Below are 24,038 nucleotides of genomic sequence, written 5' to 3' on the forward strand. Positions count from 1 at the left end.
ATTATAGAGCCCTTGAAAAATGGCTAGTGCAGCTGATGAACTGAATGTTTCATTTTAATTAGTTGAAATTTTTATCGCAGCTTTATTGAGATATAATTCATATACCATAAAATTCACTCTTTTAAAATGTACAAGTCAGTGGATTTTAGTAGATTCTCAAAGTTGTGCCACCATCACCACTATCTAATTCCAGAACATTTTCATCACCCCTAAAAGAGCCATATACCCTTTAGCAGTCACTCCCATTCCTTGCTCCCCCCAGCCCCTGGCAACCACTAATCTACTTTCTGTCTCTATGGATTTGCCTATTCTGGACAATCATACAAATAGAATTATCCAATATGTAGCCTTTTGTGTCTAGCTTTTTTTTACTTAACATCATGATTTTAACCTTATTGCCCAGATTTTATCTATGTTGTAGCATGTGCTTCATTCCTTTTAATCCCAAATCATATACCATTGTATATTGCATTTTGTTTATCCATTCATCAGTTTATGGGCATTTAAGTTGTTTCTACTTAATTAATTGAAATTTAAATAGTTAGTGGCTGCCCTGTTGGACAACACAAAAGAAATTAGAATCTGCTGGGGCAGACTTTGTAAGTGATTTTGCTTAGATGCGTTCTCCTGCAGTCCCATTCCAGAGCGATGATGGCAGGCAGGGATGCTCCTGGACTGTGTGAGTGCGCGCTGAGGAGCAGCAGTGCTGAGATGGTTCAACTGCCCGGACCTGGACAGGGAGACTAGCTCTGGATGCAGGAGAGGAGGGGCCTTCGTGGGGGAGCTCAAGGCCAAGCCACACAGCTTGTCCAGCCGCCTCCCTGAGGGAGTAGGGAATGGGGGTAGGCCATCCCCTTCCTGGAGCCTCCAGTGCCTGTCCCACCCTCTGTCCCCAGATCCAGGAGAGCGAGCACATCAAGGTGGAGAACAGCGAGAATGGCAGCAAGCTCACCATCCTTGCTGCGCGCCAGGAACACTGCGGCTGCTACACACTGCTGGTGGAGAACAAGCTGGGCAGCAGGCAGGCCCAGGTCAACCTCACTGTCGTCGGTGAGTCTGGGCACCAGGTGCCATGGAGGCTGGGGTTGACCATCAGGCAGGAAGCAAAAACCTCAGGACCTTATCACCAGGGGTCTTTCCCCTTTTTGGAATACCTCTTCTCTCTGCTCAAGCCTCCTGTTCTCCCAGTTTCCCCCTCCCTCTCTCTGTTCTGGTCCTTCATTCTCATCTAGAATTCCAGACCCTGGACACCCCACCCTCACCCAAGCATTTCTCTCTTCCAATGAATCCCCTTCTGGTTTTGCTCTCTAGCCATTGGAGATCCTGAGATCTACTCAGTCCCTCTCCTGCCAGCACCTCCAACCTCCTCTCCCTCTTATACATCACCTTCTCCAACAGACTCACTCTCATTTCATGTCCTCACCTTGAATCTATACTACCTTCTGACTTCACTGCTCTTGTTCTGATGTTTCAGGCATTACAGGAAGAAGATCATATCAATCTGTAGACTCATTGCTAGACCAGTGACCTCCAGGCTCAGCTAAGGCATCAGTCCTGGTCAGAGATCCTTTTCCTTGAGGTTACTGTCTTCTCCCATTCTCAGCAGTGGCTACTCCCTGGGGTCCCTCCCCTTGTGTGCTTTGGCATCTGGTTTCTCTAAGAAATGTGAGGCATCAGGCAGGAACTTGCTCAACTTCTTGGCCACACACCTACAAGTGTCCCTGTATCTGTCCCCACCCTGACTTCTCCCCTTAAGTATGGCCCACCTTTCTCCAGCCTGAGGCTGTTCCCTTCTGAGCTTGGAATCCCAGGCTCTTAGAGGCTTCCCCACCCCTTCCTTCTCACCAGCTCCTTCCTAAAATATCCAGTTAGGTTCCTAACTGTTCTCCTGCTGTTGGTCGGGCTCAGCTCTGGTTAATCTCCCACACAGCAGGTGCTCAGGGCAGCAAAGGAACAAGGAGACAAAGGAACCGAGAAGGGGATAGTCGCCCTTGTCCATGTATATTTACAGGCCTTCACATGTGTGAGCCCATGGAAACCTCTGTCCTTGTGTTTATTGACACATGCATGAGACCTGAGTGGGTTTTCCATTTGTCCTTGGCTTTACTTTTGTGACAATTCAAAAAAGAGGCCCATCCGGACAGAGGGATTAGAAAGGGTGTACCCCCAGTGTCACACCAGGCTTCCTGACTTAGCCTTGGGCAAGAGGGAGGGGCCGAACAGCTCCGCTGTGCCCCTTCACGAAGCACGCGAAGCACAGCCTCTGTGTGGCTGTCCTAACCTCCACTTCCTGCCTTGCTAGACAGTCCCATGTTGTTCCTGATAACGCACACGTGAGTAAACAAAGCAATAGGATCTGAAAGTAACAGGGACTCATGGCTACAGTGGTTAGAAGTCTCCCCGAGATGTCGCTTGTGGGGTATCTGCCATGAAACTGAAAGTCGGAATAGGTGACTTTAAGGTCCCTTGGAGCCCTGGCATTCTATGAATACCTAACTTTGTTCCCAAGGAAATTTCCTTCTCCATCTTCATCTCTTATCTTCACCTGAGAGCTAAGAGGAACAGGACTGATTCTTCCAGCCTTACAAAGGGGAAACCAAGGCCCAATATAGGCAAAGGAGCACAGTGCATCAGGGCCAGGTGGGAACTAGCTCTCACACTCCCACATGCCTGCCTTCTAGATGCCACTAATGGGAGCAAGGGGGGCATAAAGTAGGTGCAGAATGTCCCAGAAGGTGAAGGAATTCTCTGGCTGGAAAATTCATCTTGAGAGTGACATCCAGGCCTTTTAGGGAGCCACCCACATGCCCGGGAGTTGGCATCCCCTCTTCCTCACATAGAGCCTTGGGGAACCCTGCAGCATCTTCCTCCAGCCCCTTAGCAGTTGGGAAGAGGAGTCCTTGTCTAACCCAGATGAGGAACTGGGAAGATAGGACAATAAAGGCCGAAGCGAAGCAGAGGTGGGAAGACAAGCGAGGAGGCCAGTGAGAGGTGCCAAAGCCAGCTTCCAAAAGAGACCGCCGGTGCTGGCCACAGCCTAACTCCTTGGACAGTGCGCTGCACGCACACACCATGCAAGGACTGTCCACGAGGCACAGGGGAACCGGGAGAGGGACTTGGAAGCAGAGCCATGCTTCAGCGTCCCCTTTCCCCCTCCTCCCCACGTCCTTGTGGCTCTCCTGTCCGCTAGCCTGCTCTCTCACTCTGCCCCTCTCCACGGCCTTTGCTTTTTATCCTGTGTTCTGTTTCATCTGTTTCTCGGTGTCTGTCATTCTGTCCCATTTCCCTTCTCTCTCTCTGGCCCCTTTTTTTCAGTTTACTGAGGTCAGGAGTTTTAGACCTGGGAAGGCCTAAAGGGGTGGTGGAGTAGGATTCTTATCTATAAAAGAGAAGAGAGAATCTTCTGTCCCTGTCTTTCTCTTTGGTAACTCCCAGTGTGTGTTTCAATAATTTCTCCGAGGACTCAGGGACATTTGTGGGGCTCAGGGGGAAGATGCTCATGAGCCCATTTGCCTGTGCATTGGAACCCACACTTGGAGTATTTGGCCCCACACCCCATCCTATCAGCAAACCCCAGTTGCCAGTTTCCCTGGGTGTTCACCGCAGCTGCCCTGCGTGGGTCGCATGGCGGTCAGCTCCTCTGAACTGCTCTTCTGCAGCCGGTTCCCCTGCTCCCACTCGGGCGGACTCCCGCGTGGGGCCACACATCCCCTCCCCCTCCACCCCGCTCAGGCTGCAGTTCTGGCCTTTTATGGTTTAGTTTCTTATTCTCCACAGCCAGTGCTGACAGGGCCATTGGCGTGGCTGCCCGCCAGCTGGCAGGAGCAGCATGTTAAATGCCGTCCCGGGAGGGGAATGGAATGGAGGGGGGCGGGACTTTCTGTCTGCCTCCCTCTCCCTCTCGTAGAGCTAAGAATAGAATTGCTCAATAAAATGAAGACTCACATTGATGGACGCCCACAGCGGCATTCATTCAGAGCCCATGAATTTAGAATCAGTCCAAAGTAAACCTGAATTAAGCTCCGTTTTACCTGTGCATCTCCTGAGACATCTGTGTATTATCTGATCAAGGTTTATTAAGTAGATGTAAAATATAACTGAGATTAAACAGGAATTGTTTCGAGAACTTTAGAAGCATCCATCTGCACACCAGCCGGGTGAATAGAGCTTCTACTTGTTAGCAGTCGGTGTCTCTTACTGTAGGCGCCTTAAAGTAACACCTCTTTCTTTTCAGATAGTCTGTGACTCCTGTTCTTCAATATTTTAAAAATGGTAATTAAAACTACCCTCTTCCGCAGTTTAAAATGGTGAGGTTTAACTCTTTTGGAGTCTTTTTTTCTATTTTAAAAGGCGCGCAGCTTCTTTCTGCTCTGTGTCCCTGGTCTGTTGCCTGGGGGCAGGGGTGGGAGGAGTGGTCCGGGCCCCAGGGCAGCCCAGCCCCACAGATGAATTCTTTGATGTAATTCACACAGGGTGAGAAAAACAAGTCTCTTTCCCTGTCTTTAAAGGAGAAAACAAAGTAGAAAAAACCCCAAATTCCCAATACTGAGTATGGAACTTGCTTGATTTTTAAGGACAGAAGATTTCCCCTCACCTAATGCTCAGCTCAGGCTTAATTAAGATGCATTGCGTTCCTTTTTTGTTTTTTTAGGAGGCACCGGGAATGATTGAACCCGGGACCTCAAATGTGGGAAGCAGGTGCTAAACCACTGAGCTACGCCAGCTCCCCAAGATGCATTCTTGATCCTATTCTGCTTGATAGGCTGGAAAATAAAACAACCTGGAGCTGGGACCTAGAGAGTTTTGGGAATCTCTTTTTGGCTTTGCCACTGACTAGCTGCTTTTTCTTGGTAAGCAAAATGCCTTGGCCTCACTGCCTTTATTTCCTTCTCAGGCCAGGATGGGCCTGATCAAGGTAAGTGACCGCTGGGGGCCCTGCCAGCCCCCTGCCGTTCTTTGGGAATGCGCGCCTCCGAGGTGCAAGTAAAGGGACATCCAGGTGGGGACAGTTGTGGCCACAGATCACCTTCAAACACGCAGGCACAATAGACCGCTGGAGGATGGTTCTTTTGTCCAGAGCAGTAGAGGCAAGAAACTCTTATTTTCCCAGCAGTGAAAACATTTGCTGAACAGAAAATCCTGGAGCTGATGCCATCAGAGACCCTTTTCTTAGACTTGGTGTTTCCCATTCTGTTGGTCAAGCCCCCAGGGAGCCATGGGAGAATTCCAAGGAAGCGTGGCGCTCTGGGCAGAGCCAGCCTCTCCTTTGCCAGGCTCTGTCTGGTGTCTCCCTCCCAGGCTGAGATGTCTGTGTATTTAGCAAGGAGGGCAGGCTCATGGGAGCTTCTGTTGTGACAGGTCCCTTTAGTGGGTTGTCCTCCCTGGCTAGTTCTGCTTCTGTGTGAGTCTCCCTAGGTTAGAAAGACTAGAAAGCATCTGGGGAGTGAGGCGTCGGGGGCAGAGGGGAGGGGGGCGGGGAAGAGGCTGCCAGTCATGATATCAGAGAGAGGGAGAGACCCTTGGGTCTTTTCTGAACTCTTTTTAATTTAATATCAAGTTCCTTGAAAACATTGAAGTTGCTCTTGAAATTGAAGTCCCCCTCCTCAAATCAGGCAGCTTCTCTTATACTGTAGGCTAGCCCTTAGGTTAAACGCCAGTTCCTTTCTCTCATTCAGCCAAGAGACATCTATAAAAAGGGTCGGGCACAAAGAGTACCTCTTCTGCAATACCCATTTCTCAGAGTTTTTCTTCTTCTTCAGAAAGGAAAAATCAGTCAGTGGCATACAGTTGTATTAGTTGTTATAAACTTAAATGACTCTAAACTTGTCCAATCAGATGTTTTCCAGGCAGTTTTCTTTCAGAGAAGCAGTGATCTGTCTTCTATCCCTGTTCAGCCTTTTTTATTTCCTTAGCTGGGTCTTGAGAGGACTTGAACCACTTGCTTCTAAGAGTAATAAACTTCTTGGCCAACACCAGAAATGTTTCTAAAAAGACCAATATATCTTTCAGAACAAACAGTTTTTCTAAGAGAACATATTAAACAACCAGTGAAAGTGGCTCCACCGCAGGAGGTCTCCAGAGTGACTGCTGAGGCTGGAAGTGGCTCTGTCACAATCCCCAGAATCATTTCCAGGGCCAGGGCCAGGCTGGAGTTGGGAGGGATAGACAGTTTCCAGGCAGTGCCTTCTTGGCTGGAAACTAGGAGTTGGCGGGGGAGGGGGGTAAGAATGAACATACGTATTGATATCTATCATTCCTTCATATTTATATGTATTCATAATATCACTCATTCCGATTTGTATATTCATATACCATTTATTCGTATTTTTATATATTCATATACACAGAAGGGTTTTTTTCTTCCCTATTTACACAGGATCATTTGCAGGAATTCTCTTTGGCCTTCCAGCCTTGCTGTGGGGTGAGCGAGTGGGTGGCCAAATAATTTACCTGTGTTTGCTTACTTGCCTTGCAAAAACCCTAGGAAGTAGGTACATATTAGCACTATTTTCCAAATGAGAAAGACACACAAACTGGCTTTGGAAGTCAAGGACTTCACTACCCGGCTTTCAAGTGGTTTTTACTGCTAGTTTGTGGGGCTCCATAACCTCAAACTGCCTTGGGGGGATGAAGGCTTACCACATATAGATGTCTGTAACCAACCACCACCTGTGGAAACTAGGTCTGAAAAGTAAAAGAATTTTGTTCAGATAAACAACTAACAAAATCAGCAAAACTCGAGACTCATTAAAGTTTTGGCTAGTGTGCTCGGATGTGATATTGATGGTGTCACTGCTTCTTGGCCCTGGCCGTGTGAATGGGAGCGTGTCTGCAGCACATTGGCAGCCCCTGCTCTAGGGATGGCTGTGATTTGCTATTGTGGCTAGCTTTTGAAATTCTTTATCTCATTTTATACCAGTCCTATGAGGGTAAAGAGGTAGGAATTTTTTTTTTTTTTTACATTTTAGAAAGGTAGACATGAAGTCCTACAATAATGTCAGTAATGGGTAATCAAGCCAACCACTGTTTGAAAAATTCTTACAACAATGCTGTGATCCAAGTGCTGTTATTATCCACGTTTTACAGATGAGGAAACTGAGGCACAGAGCGTTAATAGCTACAAAGCCATCATCAAACCTGCATCTGTCTGACTTCAGAACCCAAATGCGGGGCTGTGCTACCTCTCAGAGGGCAGGTGTTCCCCACATCCCAGAGAAAGTGGGAGCAGAGCCCAGGTTAGGTCCCAGGTCACTGGCCTGAGGCCTACAGAACACACACACACACATACACACATACACACTGAACTTCCTCTTGAAACATGTTTGTGATGGGAACCAGGCAAGCTTCCTAAATCTGTTTACTCTGAGAAATATCCTTAAGTCTGGAAAACTAGCCAAAAAAGAGCTTTTTGAGCAAGCAGGTATGTATGAAGGTTTTCTGCATAGGGTGGGTTTGTGCATAGGTGTGATTGTGTTGTGTGGATAAGGGAAAGAGAACCAGGGCAGAGGACATCGACTTGGGTTATCTAGACTTCCTCTCCTCTACCCCACAATGAGCTAATTAAAAAAAAACAAAACCTTCCCCTGCACTTCTGAAGAGTTTAGATGATGATATGCTTCTGTATCCCTAGATAAGCCAGATCCCCCAGCTGGCACACCTTGCGCCTCTGATATTCGAAGCTCCTCACTGATCCTGTCCTGGTACGGCTCTTCTTACGACGGGGGCAGCGCCGTACAGTCCTACAGCGTCGAGATCTGGGACTCAGTGGACAAGATGTGGAAGGAACTCGCCACGTGCCGCAGCACCTCTTACAATGTCCAGGACCTGCTGTCGGACCGCGAGTATAAATTCCGTGTGCGTGCCATCAACGTGTATGGAACCAGTGAGCCAAGCCAGGAGTCCGAACTCACAACAGTGGGAGAGAAACCCGAGGGTAGGCTGCCTTCATTTCATCGCTGGCTTGCAATGTGCATGATTTACCTTTTGTATGCAGAAACCAGTACTGGGAAGGATACAGAGGAACTGAGAAGACAGTTTAATGATGACTGTCTGGCAGGGTATTTTAGGGTCTGGCTTTCTAAGATAGTGATGCTGATTCATAGTTTAAAAGATGAAAAAGTGACCTTTCAAAAAAACATTGAACCAGCACTTTTGGTACCTGCCTGGTAACGGTGATCTCTCATCCTTCCCTCCCACCTCCTCCCGCCTCTTACACTCATATTTCCGTGACTACTCGAGGTGTCAGCTTCTTGGGACACAAAGCTGGGTAAAGACAAGGTGCTTAACATCCAACTAGGAGTGACTAATGTTGCCACTGAGGTTAAGATAGGCTTCCTAGAGGAAGTGCCTAGAGGCACTTAAGCCGAGGCTTGGAAGGAAGGCATAGGATTTCACGAGACAGGGACCATAAGGAAAGGGTTCCACACAGAAGGAGGCCCATGAGCCAATATACAGCGTTATGGACATGCAGGGCAAATGCAGACAAAAAAGATGAGGACTCGGACAGGAGCTTTGGATTCAGCCTTTGGTTAGCTGTCATCTTCCCTGTGGTTTCCACGGTTAAGGAACATGTGGGAGAAGGGGGGGGCAAGTAGATAGACATATATTTCAGGAAACTTCATATGAAGACAAGAAAAAGGGTTCTGTGAAATTAAGATGATGGGAAGGCTGGGGGCAAGGAGGAAGATGGAGGGCTAGGGAGGGAAAGTTGCTTGGGGAGGGGGGAGATCGCTTTCCGTGTAAGGTAGAGAGACTAAAGTATAAAGTGGCCAGAGGAAGCACCCTCCCGGAAATCACCACATAGCCAGAGGCGCCAAGCGTATGGAAACTGTCATGACAACCTTATAAACCTCTTCATTGTTGTTGTTTTATTACTTACATTTTTATTTTGATAACATATACATGACACAAAATTTCCCATTTTAACCATTTTCAAGTGCACATTTCAAAGGTATTAATTATATTCACAGTGCTCTGCTGCCATCACCACTGTGCATTACCAATGCTTTCTCATCCTTCCAAATAGAAACTCTGTCCCCACTAAGCAGCAGCTCCTCGCTCTCCCTTCCCCTAAGCCCCCTGGTAATTTCTAATCTACTTTCAGTCGCACTGATAATCCTCTTTAATTTTATAAAATAGACTTTAAAACTTCACTTTCAAGTTAAAAGAGGGCTGCAAAAAGAAAGTTAGTTGACTGCCAATGGTAAACAGACCGAGTTTGTAATTTTGCCCAAGCGACCCTGTCCGGAGCACCCTTTCCCCAGGGAGCCCTAGAAATACCTGTGGAGCAGTCTTCCTCGAGGTCCTGGAGGTGTGGGTCGGCGCCTCTGCAGCTTTCACAGGGTGCCCACCAACCAGCTGCTCAGAAATGTCTGATGGTGGAAACTGAGCAACAAAACCACTATCCCCTGTCCTTTGAGCCCCTTCATTCCCCACCGCCACCCCATCCAACGTCCCTCTGACACAGACACAGGAGGGAGCAGGCAGGTTAGAGCAGGGTGCCGCAAGGGGCAACCAATTTTCTGTCCGTGTTTGTGTTGGCTATTGTTCTGTTAAGGAAGAGGACTCCCCACCTCTTGGAAAACTGACAGGAAAAAGGATAACATTGCCGTGAGAAGATATTCATTAGCTGGACAGGAAAGCTTCCAAACCTGGGGTATGGTGTGACCCGGGAGAAACTGATTTAATCCCTGATTAGCTCCACACAGCAGCACCCAGAGGCCACGGTTGCTGCTGGTCAAAGCTCCCAGGAGGACCAGGCCAGCAGCTCCCACCCAGGGCTGTAGGGAGAGTCTGGATGGAGGAGGAGTCATTCGGGCCCGCTGGGCTCTGGCCGGGGTCCTCTCCCTTCTTCCCTGTGGCCACCTGAACCCCTTCTGTGGTCCTCAGACTTCCTGCCTCTCTGGATGCCCCTCCCCAGCAGGGAGTAGCCAAAGGAAATGTTGAAATTGCCCAGAATCCAGAGGAGGGGTCCAGCCACCCAGGGTTTGCAGACAGGAAGCTGCTCCCGACCCCCAGTCCAGCTGGACTATCCAAGTGGGGAGGGGCTGAACCGTTGGCAAGGACTGGGGGACAGACCTGCACTCAGACCTCGCTCTGCCTTCGTTTCGCTCACCCTGGTGTCCTGACCCCCCTCCACCTTCTCAGGCAGGGCAGTAGGCTCTGGGGAGACAGTGGAGGACAAGGCACAGGGTTCCCCATCCAGCCCCGAGGCCTGCTTATGCCAGAGCCACCCCTAAGACTCCGTTCCCTAACCTGACAGCTCCCCTCCCTATCTTCCAAAAATGAAATCAACATAAGCCGCCCCCTGATACCACCAGCTCTCCTCCCATCCCAGCCAGGCCTTGAACATTAATCTGAAATCTTGACTCCCACCCTAATACTGCTCTCTTAAATTACTCCATGATTGCTCCTAATCCTGATTTAATCTATTGTTTGTAGATAAGAGCTGTGATTGAGCTTCTTGCAGATTTGAGGCTTCTTTGCAGAACCTGAAGGTCTAGATCAGAGACCTCACCCTGGGCCAGGCCACAGCAGCACACCCCCTCCCGGCCTCAAGGGGCTGTCTCCGGGGCTGGGGCGCCCTCTAGTGACCATTGGGAGTGCAGCAGTCTTCTGCCACTGAGGGACAGTTCTCTGTGCAAAGGGTCCCGAGCGCTCAGCTGGTCCTCTAGGAGAATGAATTTCTTACCAGTTTGCAAAACTGTTTCAGAAGAATCTTCCAAGTGGTTCTTCCACTCAACTCTTGGATCTTATAGTTCTTTCTGAAGAGAAGTTTTCTTTTTAAAAAAAATGTTTAGTTGAACAGTCTCTCATTCTGCAATTTTTGGCACCTTTCTCAGTGGAAAGATGAGGACGAGGTGGTCACCTTTCTCCTTATTACAACCCTTTTTGTTCCAGGAGCTTGGCTGATTGAACTGTGGTCCTTCCCCCATTTCTGTCTTTCTCCTCCCCTAGTGGTCTTTATCCCCTTCAAATAGAATGGCAGGCAGAATAGACAAGAAGGAAATGGAAGATGGGAAATATTTCAGCCCTGAGTCTTGAACAGAATTTCACACAGGAAATGTGGTGGAACAGCAAGCTGGAGGGAGGGCTTTGAATCCCCCAAGAACGATCTCGGTCCCCACAGTCAGGGAATCAGGAATACGTTCTGCCTCTTAATTGCCAAGGAGGGAGATAGGAAGGTAAGGGATGCGTGTGTTGTTCGTAAGAGGCAAGAAAGCCAGCCCCACACTTGTCTGACATGTCGGAGCGTTGGAGAGGCCAGTTCTAGAACTGGACACCCTCTTCAAGGCTCGCTGGAAAACGCCCCCCAGTGCCAGGGCATTGGCAAGCACTTCCTGGGCTCACAGTACTGCTGCTGCTCAGACCACTTCAGTGCTCATTCCATACCAGGAAAATATGACATGAGAACAAAAAAAGAAGGGATGCTTCTACAGGCCAGGCCCACAGTTTCAGAAAGGGGCACCCCAGATCAGGACAACAGGGCCTCCCTGGCAGTAAATGTGGTCATTATTTTGTCTCTAAGACCTAGTCCAGTGACACGTTCACCAGGTGTTCAATTAACGAGTTCTTGCTTCCCTTAAACCCTGTTTGGAATATCATTTTTTAACTAACCCATTTATTGAGCCTATTTATTGTGATTATGGTACCTTTACATATGAGTTCTCCCTACTTACAGCCTCTTATGTGAGGTATAACAATCCCTTTCAAGCACTATATGATTCCCTCAAGTTAGTGTTCATGAGCTAATGAAAAGCCTGTAACCCTCATCTTACCCTTGGCAATTGTGTGCCTTTTTTCCCATCGTGTCTGCTTTAGACTTCTTTCCCAACTGAAGAGGCCTAATCCTTTCTGATTGTCTTAGCATGGCAGCCCTTCCTTTGGTGGCCCTCCATGCCTCCCCAGCCCCATTCCAGCTGTCCAACTGTGAACAGCCAGAGATCCCATAGCAGATGAACCCGTGCTCTGTCAAGGATAGAGTGATAGCACCGTGTGTGGCCAACGCACATTGTCCTTGATGAGATTCCATTGGCCAGAGCTGTAAGTTGAGGAACTGCCTACATGTCTCCAGGGTCCCCTCTTGGGTCTTAACTAGATACCTTTGGGCTTATCACCCTGAAGGGGCATTATGACTGAATTCTCTCTGACCACACGACTCCATTCCTGTATCCCAACCTTAAGTGAGCTCTCCCTCAAGTACATCCTTGTCATCTATAAATTTGACAATGTCACTCTTCACTCTCAAATACGTGCCTTAGAAAAAGTCGATCAGTTAGACTCCATAGCAGCTGTGTCTGTGAAACCCCACCACTGTACTTCATCTGAACTCAAACCCAGAGTTCCTATCTCATCCTCTTTTATTTTTACATGAAAGTTTCCTTTCTGTGATGAACTATTATTCCTAATCCCATTCATGTTTGGTTTTTTAAAATATGTATTATAGAACTCCTACCAATAGAGTTTTGAGAAGTCTAAACAAATCATAGCATAGCCTGTCTTTGCTCCTGGTCACAAATTCATTTATCCTGCAAAACTCTTGTTCAGCAAGGGATACTATAAAGGAACCGTGTTACTTTTTCTCTGATTGTTTGCTTTGGTGTTTGGTAATTTTTCTTCCTTCAGCCTACTAGACAGGCTCCTGTCTACAGTTCCAAGCTGTACTTTTCCCCCAACGCATGCCTCCATTACAAACCTTCAGCCTGCAAACCTCGCCAAAGCACTGCAAAGCTCAGCTCATCCACACAGCCCCTCCCTGCTGGACAGTGAGAGAACAGCCTCACTGCCCCATCCACTCTGACCTTCCCCCACAGGAGACTCATCCACAAGCGGTTCCCTTATTGTCCTCAAGTCTTGCTCTGCTGGGAGCTTCAGCAAATCGCACTCTTTCCCCAGGTCTTACACACACATACACACACACACACACACACACACTCACTCATACTTTTAAATCTTTTTCTTCCCTCTATGATTTCTTTCACGTCTTTGTTCTCTTTCCTTAGGAAATCTTCCTTCATTCCTTCTGTGAGCCAGAACACAGCCCAGATCATGGCTGAGGAAAACAAAGCACATTACAAATTACTGCATGTAGAGCTAGTCAGGGACCCTAGAAATCATACGGTACAACTCCTTCCTTTTACAGAAGAGGAAACCAAGGCTCGGGAATGGGAAAGGCACTTACTTAGCCAAGGTCAAGACACTATAGTGGCCCTTTTGTCTGGGGACAAACCTACATGGAAGCACAGGCAAGCCTGGCATCTGCGGCGGCTGCACTCCACTTCCACCCTATTCATTCCGTCACAGCCACGTGAGCAGTCATGTGGAGGGGTACATGCTCACACCCCGTTTCTTGCTCTGCCTTATAAACCTCCATTGGTTTCATTTGTGTAACTTCTTCCACCTCCTCATTGTGTTCCATCATTTCCTTTAAGACCTAACTCAAGGGCTACTTCTTCTAACAGTAATCCTTCTTGTCCCTCCCTGCCATCCCATGCCACCTTCCCCATTGTGGGTTCAGTTTGTACTATGGTATCATGTGCTTGATGATATAACCCTTTGTAAATGATAGTCTACAAGTATATATGTACATATTTTGCCTCTCCAACTGAATTATAAGCTATAGAAAGGAAGGAAAGATCATGCCTTCTACATATTTTATATAGCTGGAAGATACTTGGTATAGAATTACATAAAAATTGTTCAGTAAATACATAAATAGATTTGACACTAGAAGCAATTGTAAGTTGCTAACTTTTAATCAAGAACAGATAGGATGGTCACAATTGTATTTAAGTTCTTCTGAAAGGCAGAGGGACAAGTGGAGATGTGACGAAGGCTCTTTCTAGAGGACCACGAGATTAGAGAGGAAGGCACGGAGGTGACACCCAGTAGCGGGGTGGAGGTGGGTGGGTCGGGAAGGCCAGTCCTGGGCAGTGTGGGCTCACCACCCCTGGGAAGGCCTCAGCCTGGCAAGCCTCCACCATGTTTGCTGTCAGCCGGCCTTCAGCACTAATCATCTGTGTCCCCTCTGCCCCTCTTTGTCTCTCCCAGAGCCAAAGGACGAAGTGGAGGTGTCAGATGATGGTGAGTGCTAGCGCGTGTTCTGGGGTCAGGCTGTTGGGTTGGAGCGGGGTGGGTGAGGGGATCGGAAGGCTTATGCGCACCCCACCCCTTACCTCCCAGATGAGAAGGAGCCCGAGGTGGATTACCGGACAGTGGCAGTCAACACGGAACAGAAAGTGTCTGACTTCTACGACATCGAGGAGAGATTAGGATCGTAAGTGGAGAGGGAAGCCGCCCTCAGGCCTCTGGGGCGAAGGCGGTGCATGTCCCACAGATAAAAGCAATGCCTTGTCCTCTCTGTTACTGGGCTCTGCTCCTCCCAGACTGAGATTCCTGCAGAATCAGAAGGGACCGACCCCTGTCAGCACCCATGGGGTCTTCAGGGGTTGCTCACCAGGGGGTCTCTCAGGGGTTGCTCCCACAGTTCTGGCACTGCCTTAACTCTCTGGACGCCTTGGGCAAGTCCTTCTCTTTTCAGGGGCTCTGTTCTGCACACAGAACTGAAATGAGATGCCTGGATGGAATTATTTTTAGGAACCACCCCCCCACTTTTTTCTTTTTTCAAGATTTATTTATTTCTCTCCCCTTCCCTCCCAACCCCGCCCCACCCCCCCAGCCCCGGTTGTCTGTTCTCTGTGTCTATTTGCTACGTCTTCTTTGTCCGCTTCTGTTGTTGTCAGCGGCACGGGAATCTGTGTTTCTTCTTGTTGCGTCATCTTGTTGTGTCAGCTCTCCGTGTGTGCAGCGCCATTGCCGGGCAGGCTGCACTTTCTTTCGTGCTGGGCAGCTCTCCTTATGGGGCGCACTCCTTGTGCGTGGGGCTCCCCTACGCGGGGGACACCCCTGCGTGGCAGGGCACTCCTTGCACACATCAGCACTGTGCATGGGCCAGCTCCACACGGGTCAAGGAGGTTTGAAGCGTGGACCTCCCATGTGGTAGACGGACGCCCTATCCACTGGGCCAAGTCCACTCCCCACACCCTCATTTGACCCACTGAAACAGTGCTTCCTTCCCCTAGCCTTGTGCGTAGCCCAGTCATCACAGTCCATGTAGGCGCGTGGCCGGGTCTCTTCACCTTGAGTCATCTCTGGGTCACGGAGGACCCCAATGAGCTCAGCCCCTAACACTGAGCCCACGGCACAGCCAAGCCGCTCCCTTCAGCAGTACCCAGCTCTGCCCTTGTCCCACAAACTCTGCCCCAAGAGGAGGAGTGTGGGAGGTAGAAGTCAAAGGAATGGGGCTCAGCTTTTCTTTTCAGTTTCTGTGAGATAAAGAGTGCTGTAAACTCCATGGCAATGCTGTAAATCCCTCTCCAGAGTCACAGGGCGGCGTCACCACTCCCTCTCCCAGCAGTGGGGAGCAGGGTCCTTCCTACAGCTGAATTCAGGGGTCAGTGCCAGAGAGCAGAGAGGAGCGAAGGCGGCTGCCCAGCCCTGGATTTGGGGAGGATTACATTACCTCAGTCTGACTTTACAGGTCTCCCTGTAGGGAAAGGAAAAGAAGTCTGTCAGCCGGGAGTGAGGCCTCAGCCCAGGGAGAAGATGACAGTCCCTGAAAGAGCAGCAAGACAGACTGTCTGGGGGGAGATGCTGGCAGGCACAGGCTAGGTGACAGTGATAGAGCAGGCTTCTCGAGGTTAGAAATGGGTTTTGTGTATCCAGAGTAGAAGGCTGCTAACTTTTCCTTAAAGGGCCAGATGGAAAATATTTTATTTAGGCTTTTGTGGACCTTGTGGTCTGTGTTGCAAGGTCTGTGTCGACTCTGCCATTGTAGCACAAAAGCAATATATAAACAAAAGGGCATGGCTGCGTTCTGAGAACGCTTTATTTATCAGCAGGGGGTGTGCGAATTTGGCCCACAGGCCATAGTATGCGGGTCCCAATCTAGTAGAAAGCTGGCCTAAATCTGGCTTTTCTCTCCTCCCCCTTTTGTTTGCAGTGGGAAATTCGGACAGGTGTTTCGACTTGTAGAAAAGAAAACTGGAAAAATCTGGGCAGGGAAATTCTTCAAGGCATATTCAGCAAAAGAGAAAGAGAACATTCGGCAGGAGATCAGCATCATGAACTGCCTCCACCACCCCAAGCTGGTCCAGTGTGTGGACGCCTTTGAAGAAAAGGCCAACATTGTCATGGTCCTGGAGATGTGAGTGGCCCCGCTGCTGAGCAGCCCAGGCACTGGGGGCCTGGGAGCCCCACAGGCATGTTGCCCCCCACCACCATCCCTGCCCCAGAGATGAAGAGCACTGCGGCAGGGGTGTGAGATTCAAGACACTTACCAGCCCGTGGGACCCAGCCCTGGCCAATTTGTACAGAAGGTCTGTGTGTGGCACTGGTGCTGATCCACCAAACACACCCCCTCTGTGCAGTCCTGTGCTTGTCTCCAAGCGAACTGCTCTGAGGACCCCTGCGCCTCCCCCATTCACCCTCCCCATGAAAGGGCAAAAATACAGGCTCCCTGGTTTCATTCAGAGGCATTCTGACCTGTAGATGGCTTTAGAGTAGAAGGAGAGGGACCTGCAGCTGCCTGACTTCCCTGTGACAAAAAAGGGGAGCCTGCGACCTAGGTTGGAAACCCTTGCTTCCAGCCTGTTGCTGAGCTTCTGCATGCCCAGTTCCACCCTTTCTGGTCACCTTCAAACTTCTCACTCACCAAAGAGTAACACCTTCTCTGCCAGTACAAAAGCAAGAGAGTGGAGCAGAGAACCTCTAGCCAGAAGCTTTCCTGGAATCCACTGCTTTCCAGTCTTCCACCTCCTCTCACACTAGCTCACTTTTAGGGTCTATAAACCCAGCTCCCTCTCCAGAGTCTGTTTCCTTTCCTCTTTTAATAATATTAATTTTTTAAAAATAGATAATTCACGTTAAATATATCTATGTGAAAACACACAGTGAAAAGTCTCCTTCCCACTCCTGTCTCCCATCTACCACCACTACCAATAACCATTTTTATTGGTTTGTCTGTATCCTTTCAAAGTTTCTTTAGGAAAATACAAGAGAGGTACTATATGTATTCTTATCTCCCCACATTTTAACACTAAAGGTCACTTATTGCACTCACACTATCCTATTCTTTGCTTTTTCCATTCAACAATTTATCTTGGAGATAGTCCCATGTCAGTAAGTAGTGAGCTTCCTGGTTCTTATAGCTCCATAGTATTTCAATGTATGGATATTCACAATTTATTTAATTCAAACTTTTAGAAAGTTTGGTGGTTTCCAGTCTTTTGGTTTTCCAAACAAGCATTGTTTGTAACCTTGCACATATCATTTCACTTACGCCTGTGATATCTGTAGGATAAATTCCCAGAAGTGTGGGAATGCTGGATCATAGGGTATGTGTGTTTGAAATTTCTAAAGATACTGTAAAATTGCCTTCAGTATCTCTAAATTGCTCTTCCTGAGCTTTGGATATTTCAGTCCTTTGGAGAGGTCTCTATCAACGTGTTGGGGTGCTTTCCCATGAAAGGTGAGCCACCAGTGAGACATTCCCAAGCTTTGGGTATGAATGGAATTTTAGCCTTTCTCTCTCCTTATTCCATCAACATTTTGGTATATTTCCTTCCAGTAAATATTCCTTAGGAGAGACAATAGTGTTTAAGAGTGCATACTTCAGTCAGATGAATCTCACTTCAAACCCCAGTTCTGCCTCTTCCTTGTTATGTGACCTTGAATAAGTTACCTGACTGCTCCAATCCTTAGTTTTATTATCCATAAAAAGAGTCTATTAAAACTATCTCATGAATGCTGTAGGGATTGAATGGAATGATGCATTTAAGGCACAGTGCCCTATGCTGGGTAGCTGTTTATTGCATGATGCATTGAGTTTTTCTCTATAATATTCTTTTTCCTACTTAAAATTACTCTGTGATCCTTTTCTGGCTGGAAGTATTTTAACATCTGACTTGGTATTGTGGAAGAAATCCTAGCTGGTATTCAGGAAACCAGAATCAAGTTCTGCTTTCAAGCTACAGTTTCTTATTTGTTAAATCCTACTAGTGAGAAGAGATATTTGGATTAAAAGAATCAATCTTAAGGCTCCTTTTGGCTCTAAAATTCTACAAAGAAATCCAACCAAAGAAAATGGACATGCAAATAAAATCTTCATTTGTCTCTTAGAATCTGTTTTCAGCTCTGAATTCAAACTTTCCTCTCCACATCCAGGAAATATTTAGCCCAGGTACATGGCCTCACTCATTACACCCTCACAATAGCCCCGGGGACTATATCTTTCCAGGTTTATTCTAGAATGGGCTTCTGAGTCCAGGCAGTGTGGGCATGTGAGGACATGTGCAGAAATGTCTTATCTTTAGAATTCAAACCTGGAGCAATTTCCTGAGAGGATGCAGAGAGGGGCCAGGAGGCCACCAAGCCTGGGTGAGGCTGGGCAGCAGCAGTGTGGGCAGAATACCATACTTAGCTTGGAATCAGGAGCTGGCAAGCCTGATGGAAAATGTAGGGAGAAAACGTAAGAAGGCTCCGCTGGCCTGGCTTTCATCCCTCCACGCAGGCCTCCTCCGAGGACAGGAGGAAATCTTACATGCACAGATGCCAGAGGAGAGGATTCAGCTGTTTGCTGGGGTAAGAAGCTGCCCCTTGATAGGAACTCAACCAAAGAAGGGGGCAACTTCATTCTTGATCTATAGATCTCTCCCCACTGAAACATCCTAAGATTTGGCCAGAGAGGGGAAAGAGATTTTCAGCAAAACCATTTGCTCTTCTTCTTGTTAGATGGGGAAAGGGAAGAGAAGTTCAATTCCTGGTGATGTAAAAACTGAAAGTGTATTCCAGGGTCCCAGCCTTCAGTTCAGCTGCCCCTCATACAGTGAGAAATGGGAATTAATGCATGTCCTTTCTGGCCTCTGATTACTGGACAAGTCCCCATCATCATAGCAGCATTGCTCTGGGATAGGGGTTCCTTCAGGCCGTTGGCCTGGAACCTGGCCTTGTCCTTTTAGGGGTGCTTGGAGCAATTGGTGACAGGATCCTGAGCACAGAAGTGGATGCATAGTTCAGGCTGGGTTATCCAGGGCCGGTCTCACCTCTATGGTGCTGTTGGTAAAATTTATCGCAGCAAGTTCAGCTGGATGCCGTGAGGCAAGGAGTTAGAGGGTCTGGGTATAGCGCCATTCCTTCTGGCTCCAAATGAGGGCTAGCCCATGTCTAGAACTTTGGGGATAAATTGATCCCTTGGAATTTGGTCACCTTGATGGTGGTAGGAATTCACTCCCTCATTCAGTATTATCAGCCCTGTCTTGGCCCATGGCATGATCCCATCTCTGTGGGTGATGACTTCTTTTCATCAAATCAAAACTTGCCACCCATAGCCTTGAACATTTTGAAAAGAAACCTACAGAACTATTAATCCTGTTTGAGTAACCCTTTCCATCTTAGCAAATGGGCCTTAGAAACAGTTTTAAAAATATATTTAATAGGCATAGTAAACATAATTAAATAGGTTTGAATCTATTTGGTATATGTTACCTCTAGAAATGAAGCAGTTATCACCACCATGGCTCAGATTTCTATCATTCTTCACCTCAGGCGTTCCCAAGGGCACTGCAAATGACAGTTGATTGCTTTTTCTGAATATTTTAAATTTAAAAGCAAACATTTTGGGACACCTGGTCTATGCCAGATATTGCCAGATGCTAGGAAGTGCCTAGGGATGAGCAAGACCTTGTCTAGACATCATCACGAACAACTTTAAGAGAGGCAGACCAGATACAAAACATACAGAGATGAGGCCGTGCAAGCCCAGGCAGGGAGGGACCATTTCCTGTGGAGAAGTCAGGAGGGATTTCTCAGAGGCTGTGAATTCCAGCTGGCATCCCAGGAGTGTCCTTTGAATAAGCCAGTATTTCCCAAATTTGTCTGATTATACGAATGACTTGAGGAACTTATGAAAAATATGGATCCCCAGATCCCTCCAAACACTTTTTTTTAATCTTCGGTATCTATTTTTCCAACCGAGGTTGCAAGTGGTTCTTTTTAAAAATTCATGATGAGCATGATTAGCACTGCTGAGCACTTCTTGTGGGCCAGGCGCTCTTCTAAGTGCCTCTGTCTTCACAGCAACCCTATGAGGTACTGCTGTTTTTTATTCACATCTTACAGATGAGGAAATTGAGGCTCAAAGATGTTAAGCATTGGCTGAGACTTAAAAATGTAGTTTATAACAGAGTTTGACTTGGAGCCTTGGTGGATAAAAATAGAAATAGAAATGGAGGGTTTGAGGCCAGTAGCACCACCTGCTGGTCATCCGGGGACATCCTTCTTGGGTTGATTCTAAAGCGTTCATTCCAGCCTTCCTCAGCAGCCACTGGCACAGGCTGACCTTTCACAGTTCAGCCCTCCCTGAAGCAAAGTGTTTGTGGTGCTCATGGAGGCAGAGGAGGCTGCCGTATGCTGGGCCCCGTGGCGCTTCCCAGTCCGCATCTTCCTCGGGTCAGTGAGAAGACCCACCTGGCCCACCCAAGGTTGTCAAACAATAATTAATATGTATTGAACACCTACTGTGCACCAGGCGTAAGGCTTAACATAAGTTCCTTCATTCCTAACAACTCTATGAGGTATGGACAAAGAAACTTGGGCTCAAGAGGGTTAAGTAACTTGCCCAGTGAGGCAGAGGCAGATTCAAACTCAGTTCTTTTCCCTCTTGGTGACTCACCTAAGGAGAGGGAAGGTCCTTATAAGAGGACAAACCCAGAATAAAGGCACCCAGCCTTGTTCAGCTGGAGGGCCCACCTGCCTTTGCCGTAAAGAGAGCCTACTGTCTAGATGCTGCAAAAGTGACCAAGATGCTGCAAACTTTCTGAGCAGTGAACAAGGAAAGGTGGGTGGAGAGCTGGGGCAGGCAAGCAGAGAGGGCCCATGTGCCATGTGCTCAGGCAGCTGGGCTGGACATTTGCACTGAAGGTCCATACGATGGCCGCCTGAGACCCCAGGGCAGTCCTTAGCAGATGATGCCAAGCCGTGCCCCAGAGGCACAGGGCTGATTGGACATAGCCCGGACCCAAAGTCTATCCAGGTAGAAGGGATCGACCCCACACTCCCAGGGTGACAAGGAAAGGGTTGAGGTAAGACATGCTAGTGATGACTGCAAGAAGTAAAGCTGTTTACTGTCTAGCCAAGAAGCAAACAAATCTCCTAACTGTAGGTGTAAGAGTTTACAGACATCTAATTTTAGAAAATTTGCTGAGACTCCTTTTTATTAAAAATATTTTTCTGTTCCTAGATATGCAAAACAAATGCTTATGGGTGCGGGATCTTAAACTTCAGTTTCCTGTAGCTAAAAGACATGGCTAGAGTACAAGAATGTTCTCTTATGCCTCTCCAGCCGTTTGAGGGAAGGAATTACCCTTTTGACTGAGGAGATGGTGTCTGGATCTTTCAGTTCATGCTCACCTCTGAAAATGCCCCAGCCTAGACAGTATTTCTGCAAATCCCCCAGCAGCTTAGTAGGTGCAGGGTAGGGTCCCCCAAGCAGGAAACCAGGAGGCCCTGGCCCTTCTCCTGATGGAGGACTGGGACCAGCCTAACCGGGCAGTGACCTGGGACTCAGGAAGCACAGAGTGCCGGTCACCCCCCGCCCTGGACTTCCCTGCCAGTGCCCCTCTAGCCCCGCCTGCCCCTGGCCAGAGCCCCTGTCAGACCCATCCAGTGGTCTGACCTCCCCTGTGCTCTTCCCACTTCCTTGTGTTTCCCAGGGTGTCAGGGGGTGAGCTGTTCGAGCGCATCATTGACGAGGACTTTGAGCTGACGGAGCGTGAGTGCATCCAGTACATGAAGCAGATCTCAGAGGGCGTGGAGTACATCCACAAGCAGGGCATCGTCCACCTGGACCTCAAGCCCGAGAACATCATGTGTGTCAACAAGACAGGCACCAGGATCAAGCTCATTGACTTTGGTCTGGCCAGAAGGCTGGGTAAGGCTGGCCTCCCTCTCCTGCCGTCACCAGCACGTGAATCCACACGCTGGGTGTTACAGGGAACGTAGCTTATTGGGGGTAAAATCAGAAGCCACGGAGACGGCTCTGATTCCGATTCCGCATCTACCGCTTGCTGGCTGTGTGACTGGGGGCTAATTACTAACCCCTCAGCCTCAAACTCCTTAGCTGCAAAAGGAGGATTATCGTAGCACCCACCTCATCGAGTTGTTAGGGCGACGGGGGGTGTCAATCACATCACAGCCCTGGGCCCCCTCTCCCCTGGGATGGGCATCCTGCCTGCCTCTTCATGTGCTGAGGATACTGAGTAGGAAAATCCCTGTATTGTAGGCAGCCTGATCCACGGAACTTAGTAACCAGTCCATGAATGTTAGAAGCTATTAAGAGTGAGTCACAGCCCGCACCACAGAGAACTCATGGGAGACACACACACACACACACACAATTGTCCTTTAGGGGGCAGATGCTTGAACGGCCTCTTCCTCCCTGCCCCACTCAGGAGGAGAGTCCGGCTCGCCCATGTCACTGGTACATTTACCTACACACTTATTTCATGAGGAGGCCAAACGTCTCTGTGTCATTATCCAAACGGAGAGCTCGTGCAGACTGAGCCCCGGTCTGTCCTCCCTGGGTGGGGGCCCGCTTTCTGTGAGCTGGCTCCATGGTGTACAATTCAGTGTGCTGGCAATTGATCCCTCTCCATCCTGATTACAGAGAATGCAGGATCTCTGAAGGTTCTCTTTGGCACCCCTGAGTTTGTGGCTCCTGAAGTGATCAACTATGAGCCCATTGGCTATGCCACGGACATGTGGAGCATCGGGGTCATCTGCTATATTCTGTGAGTCCAGGGCTGCATGAGGGTGGGGAAGAGGGTCTCAGTGAGTCCCGCAGGAGGTGCCTGAGAATGGGCCACCCCTTGACATTGTGAGAGGGTGACTCCAGCCCACTCGAGCCTGCTTTACACATCTGTAGAGGCATTTAGCTCCATGCACCAAAATCTCCATTCTGGGTCCCACATTGTCCAGTGCTTTACAGCCTGGGACCTTTGGTCATGAGAGTGGGAAATGTGGCTGCAGCATGTAAATTACCACCACCACTACCCCAGATGAGTGCTTATATGTATGACTCCTAGGCATCTCCTTAAATTGCAGATTCTGACTTGGAAGGTCTGAGGACCTGAGAGTCCACATTTCTAACAAGTTCCAGGTTGCCCAGGGTACATTTAGGTGCTTGGACCAAGGAAACTCACTTGGCTGCCTGAGCAGAGTGACAGGTTTCTCAGGTTATAGGGCTTTCAGTGCTGTAATAGAGATAGCCCCAGGCAAACCAGGATCCTTGGTCTCCTTGCTGGTCACGGCAGTGACAAGAACACTCAATAAATTTTTACAGTGTACACAGCCCTGTATCCTACACCCCAGATAGAGAAACCAGTTCCTACCAGGGTTCCAGAAGCCCTCACGGTGCCCCTCCCTGTCACAAACCTCCAGGGAGCCCCAGCCTTGTGTCTGATGCCATGGGTTCTTTTGCTTGTTCTTGAATTTCATATCAAAAAGTGTCTGACTTCTGTACATTGTCTATGAGTTTGAGCATATAATGTTTAGTTATAGATTGCTCATTCTCAGTACTAGATTGTATTTCATTGTATGGATATAACCCAGGGTATTTAGCCATTCTATGGTGATGGGCTTTCAAATAGTTTCCAGTTTGAGGTATTACAAATATGCTGGTACATGTCTTTTGGTGAACGTATTTATCATCTCTGTTGAATATATAATATAGAATTAGAATTACTAGGTCATAAGAGCATTCTATATATATATATATATATTTTGCTAATAAGTAGAAAAATGTTTATTAATTGGACAAAACTGGAAACCTGATAGATAAAAAATAAAATTTCAAATTTTGTTAACGGTTTTTATTTCCCAAAAAAATCTGGGATTAGATTATTTAAATTTTTTGTTTATCACATAACATTTACATAGCATAAATTTGCCATTTTAACCAATTTTTAAGTGTACAATTCAGTGGT

At 48.1% G+C, this 24,038-nt stretch overlaps 1 protein-coding gene across 3 annotated transcripts in view; it reads left to right on the plus strand.

The window, feature by feature from the left end:
* The window catches only part of MYLK (myosin light chain kinase), a 344,455-nt gene that overhangs the window by 300,594 nt on the left and 19,823 nt on the right, over positions 1–24,038 (plus strand). For all 3 annotated transcript variants that reach the window (XM_023590948.3, XM_023590949.3, XM_012528021.4), the window contains 7 exons: positions 897–1,050; positions 7,631–7,933; positions 14,050–14,082; positions 14,182–14,275; positions 16,001–16,204; positions 21,768–21,985; positions 22,721–22,844. In XM_023590948.3, the coding sequence (XP_023446716.2) occupies positions 897–1,050; positions 7,631–7,933; positions 14,050–14,082; positions 14,182–14,275; positions 16,001–16,204; positions 21,768–21,985; positions 22,721–22,844 (1,130 nt within the window). The remainder of the gene's footprint in view (positions 1–896; positions 1,051–7,630; positions 7,934–14,049; positions 14,083–14,181; positions 14,276–16,000; positions 16,205–21,767; positions 21,986–22,720; positions 22,845–24,038) is intronic.

The sequence above is a fragment of the Dasypus novemcinctus genome, chromosome 4 (assembly GCF_030445035.2).
Source record: "Dasypus novemcinctus isolate mDasNov1 chromosome 4, mDasNov1.1.hap2, whole genome shotgun sequence".
In the NCBI taxonomy this organism is placed as follows: Eukaryota; Metazoa; Chordata; class Mammalia; order Cingulata; family Dasypodidae; genus Dasypus; species Dasypus novemcinctus.